This window comes from Suricata suricatta, chromosome 3, assembly GCF_006229205.1.
Source record: "Suricata suricatta isolate VVHF042 chromosome 3, meerkat_22Aug2017_6uvM2_HiC, whole genome shotgun sequence".
In the NCBI taxonomy this organism is placed as follows: Eukaryota; Metazoa; Chordata; class Mammalia; order Carnivora; family Herpestidae; genus Suricata; species Suricata suricatta.
The window spans coordinates 122,949,918-122,953,159 of NC_043702.1; the positions used below are offsets into that span (position 1 = coordinate 122,949,918).

Below are 3,242 nucleotides of genomic sequence, written 5' to 3' on the forward strand. Positions count from 1 at the left end.
TTTATTAAAGGTATGTTTTTGTGAATGGATGGTGGGTCCATTGTCCCGGAAGTAATTTCTTTACTTCTTGTGTCTCTAATCACATCGAACAAGTTTTCTGCAATTGCTACTTGAATGGGTTCAGGCACACGAGGTAACGCCTCCACCTGCTGGGATTCCCGGTCTCTCGCGGTGACAGATGGGGAATCTGCGGCATGTCTGTGATGACCAATCTCCCCGCCGCAGCCGTGTTTCTCCTCTGCTGCCGTGTTTGCTGCTTTGGCGAACACATTAGATGCTATAGAATCGCCTGCCTCAATCTCTCCTTCTTCGCCTTCCAGTATCAAGGTAAAGTTGCTCTGGGCCCCAAAACGTTTCCCATCTACTTTGGCAATGTCACACTCCGCAGAGTCTTTATTATCTGGTAGGTCACCGAACTGCTGCTCAATGGTATCAAAATTATCCTGGAGCTTAAGGGTCCCTGAGGGATACAACTCATTAAATGAAAGATTGCTAGCCTTGCGTCCTGAATCTTGAACTCCAAGCCTTTCATGTTCAATCACCTGAAATGAATTAAAGAGACGGGTTAAAGGATTTTAACGCATTTATTTTAACCTAAAGCACAAAGTCTTTAAAAAAAATCATCTCACCTCCCTGGGTGTATCAACTATTAAACATCAATGACATTTGATATGGCCTATGCTTATTGAGTTTACTTTATAAAATATCCATTTAAGCAAGCAGACAGTATTACTCAGCCAAAATAACTAGACAGAAAAAGATTGAGATTCTGAATGGAATTAAAATAGAAATTCCACAAAGGCAGTCTTTATAAAACCTTGAAAATTATCACGATGCTAACAACAGTTTGAGAAGAATTTAAAGGACTTATTCTGTTCTCACCCGAGGGGAAAAAACATTAACTGGAGAAAAAGAAACAACCCCCAAATCGTGTTTTGATGGTAATCCCCAAATTGACCTAACTAACCACGCTTTTTCTGACCAGCATGACCCCGTAAGGTTGAAAAAGAGGTCACCTACATAAGCTCCCTTGGGCTAGACTCAATCCTCTTCCCTTTCCTGGGGCTGCATAAACCATGAAACTCCTAAGGCTTTCAAGTTCAGTACCTCTCTTGCAAGGGTTCGGTGGGAGAAGGGATGGTCCTTGCATTTACCTTTTGGCAAGGGAAGGGGAGAAAAAGGAGGAGATAGAAAGTAACAGAGAGATCTCCTGACCAAGAAGGTAGAACATTACCACCCACCTAGACAATAACATTTTCCCACTCCCCAAATATTCAGTGAGAGTAGAGACCAGAAATACAGAGATGAGGTTTCTCACTCGTACCACGCCCACAGTTTTTATTTGCTTCCCAGCTGAAGGAATGGGGACTCTGTCCACCTATTTTACAGTGAGAATACTCATAAAAATGAATACGGGTAAGCATGACACAATTACGAGTTCAGAAACTTCCCAAATACGACACAGTCATATTTCTGTAAATGAGAGGTGCTTTTGCTTTATCTCAAAATCATTTATCATATAAAAGTTGCCTATTGATAGTACAAGAAATTTGATGGAATTTTTAGAAAGCATAAATTGTATTAAATACCAAAAATATATATATATGTATGTACATATATATATATACATATATATTTTTTAAAATTCCTTTCCCAAGGGTATAGAGGTTAAACCCCCAACCAACTGATGATAATTTTCCTACAAGTATGCATGGGGGGAAGGTCCTATTTTTTTTTTAATATTTATTTTTGAGAGAAAGAGAGCATGAGTGGGGCAGAGAGAGAGAGGGAGACCCAGAATCTGAAGCAGGCTCCAGGCTCTGAGCTGTCAGCACAGACCCTGATGCGGGGCCTGAACTCCAGAACTGTGAGATCACAACCTGAGCTGAAGTCAGACGCTCAAATGACGGAGCGGCCTGGGCTCCCCAAAAGTCCTATTCAACTGTATTTAATTCTTTTCAAATATATGCTCTGAAGAGTTTCAATGTCATACTTGTCTCTAGAGTAGCCAGGATCTGTTGTTTCATGGCTAAAAGAGCTGTAATTTGAAGCAAATACTATGCAAAACTTAAATTGTTAAGGGCGCCTGGGTGGCTCAGTCAGTTGAGGGTCCAACTTTGTCTCAGGTCATGATCTCAACGGCTTGTAAGTTCGAGTCCAGAGCCTGGAGTCTGGTTCAGATTCTGCATCCTCCTCTTTCTCTGCCCTCCCCTGCTCATGCTGTCGCTCTCAAAAATAAACATTAAACAAGAAAAAAAACAATTTACTTTGTTAAAATTGAGACTTAACATAGCCTTTTGGTTTTCATGCAAAATAATTTCTCACTAAAAGGGTTTGTTCTTTTATAGTCCAGAAAATATTTTCACTTTTTTTCCATGCACATTACTAAAAACAGGCTTTTAGGTAGCAGTCAGATAAATGTATACAGTAGGTTTAAACTATGGTATAGAAACTAACTAAATCAAAACGAACAAGTAAGTAAAACATTAATTTATTTACATGAATTTCTTGTGCATCTGGAGGACTGTCAGAAACAGGAGGCTTTTCTTCTGCTAAGTCGACACCTGCTTTCAGTACATCAGCTGCTACTTCCTGGTCTTTGAAGGTCAGTGCGATTTCTCGGTCAGACTTAGGATCAGAGGTACCAGGACTTTCGGGGACAAGCTCCAGGTCCCCAGCGTCACCACAGACATCGGCCGCAGCTGAAAGAAAAACGAGAGTTAACCCTCCAGGTTGTAAACGGAAAGAAAACCAAAAAGATCCATACCACGCTATTCGAGAAGTAACTGAAAGGAAAAGGCCATCTTGCACGTGAGACTATTTCCTTGAAAACCAGACACATTGGTTGCCAAACGGCTTATACCATCTGAAAGGGGCAAAGTCAGGAGGGCTTCCATGTTAATCCTAGCTCTTCAGTATCCGTTCGGCTTAAAGGATTCATGCTTCTTTTCCCCAAAGCACACAGAGGATAAATTTTACATTTAAAAATTACAACACTGGCTTTTTTCTTAAACTAATGTTTACTTGTTTTTGAGAGAGAGAGTGTGTGTGAGCAGGGTATGGGCAGAGAGAGAGAGAGAAACAGAATCCCAAGCAGCCTCCAGGCTCCAAGCTGTCAAGCCAGAGCCAGATGTGGGGCTCCAACTCATGAGCCGTGAGATCATGACCTGAGTCAGTCAGATGCTCAACCAACTGAGCCACCCAGGTGTCCCAGCCCGGGGTTCTTTTCAACTTGGACAGAA

At 41.5% G+C, this 3,242-nt stretch overlaps 1 protein-coding gene across 1 annotated transcript in view; it reads right to left on the minus strand.

Annotated features, from left to right (window-relative positions):
* The window catches only part of LOC115287082 (protein ELYS-like), a 61,030-nt gene that overhangs the window by 9,846 nt on the left and 47,942 nt on the right, over positions 1-3,242 (minus strand). Inside the window, 3 exon segments of the mRNA XM_029933352.1 lie at positions 1-5; positions 8-542; positions 2,500-2,702. The exon segment at positions 1-5 is cut by the window's left edge and continues 1,727 nt beyond it. Coding sequence (XP_029789212.1) covers positions 1-5; positions 8-542; positions 2,500-2,702 — 743 coding nt within the window.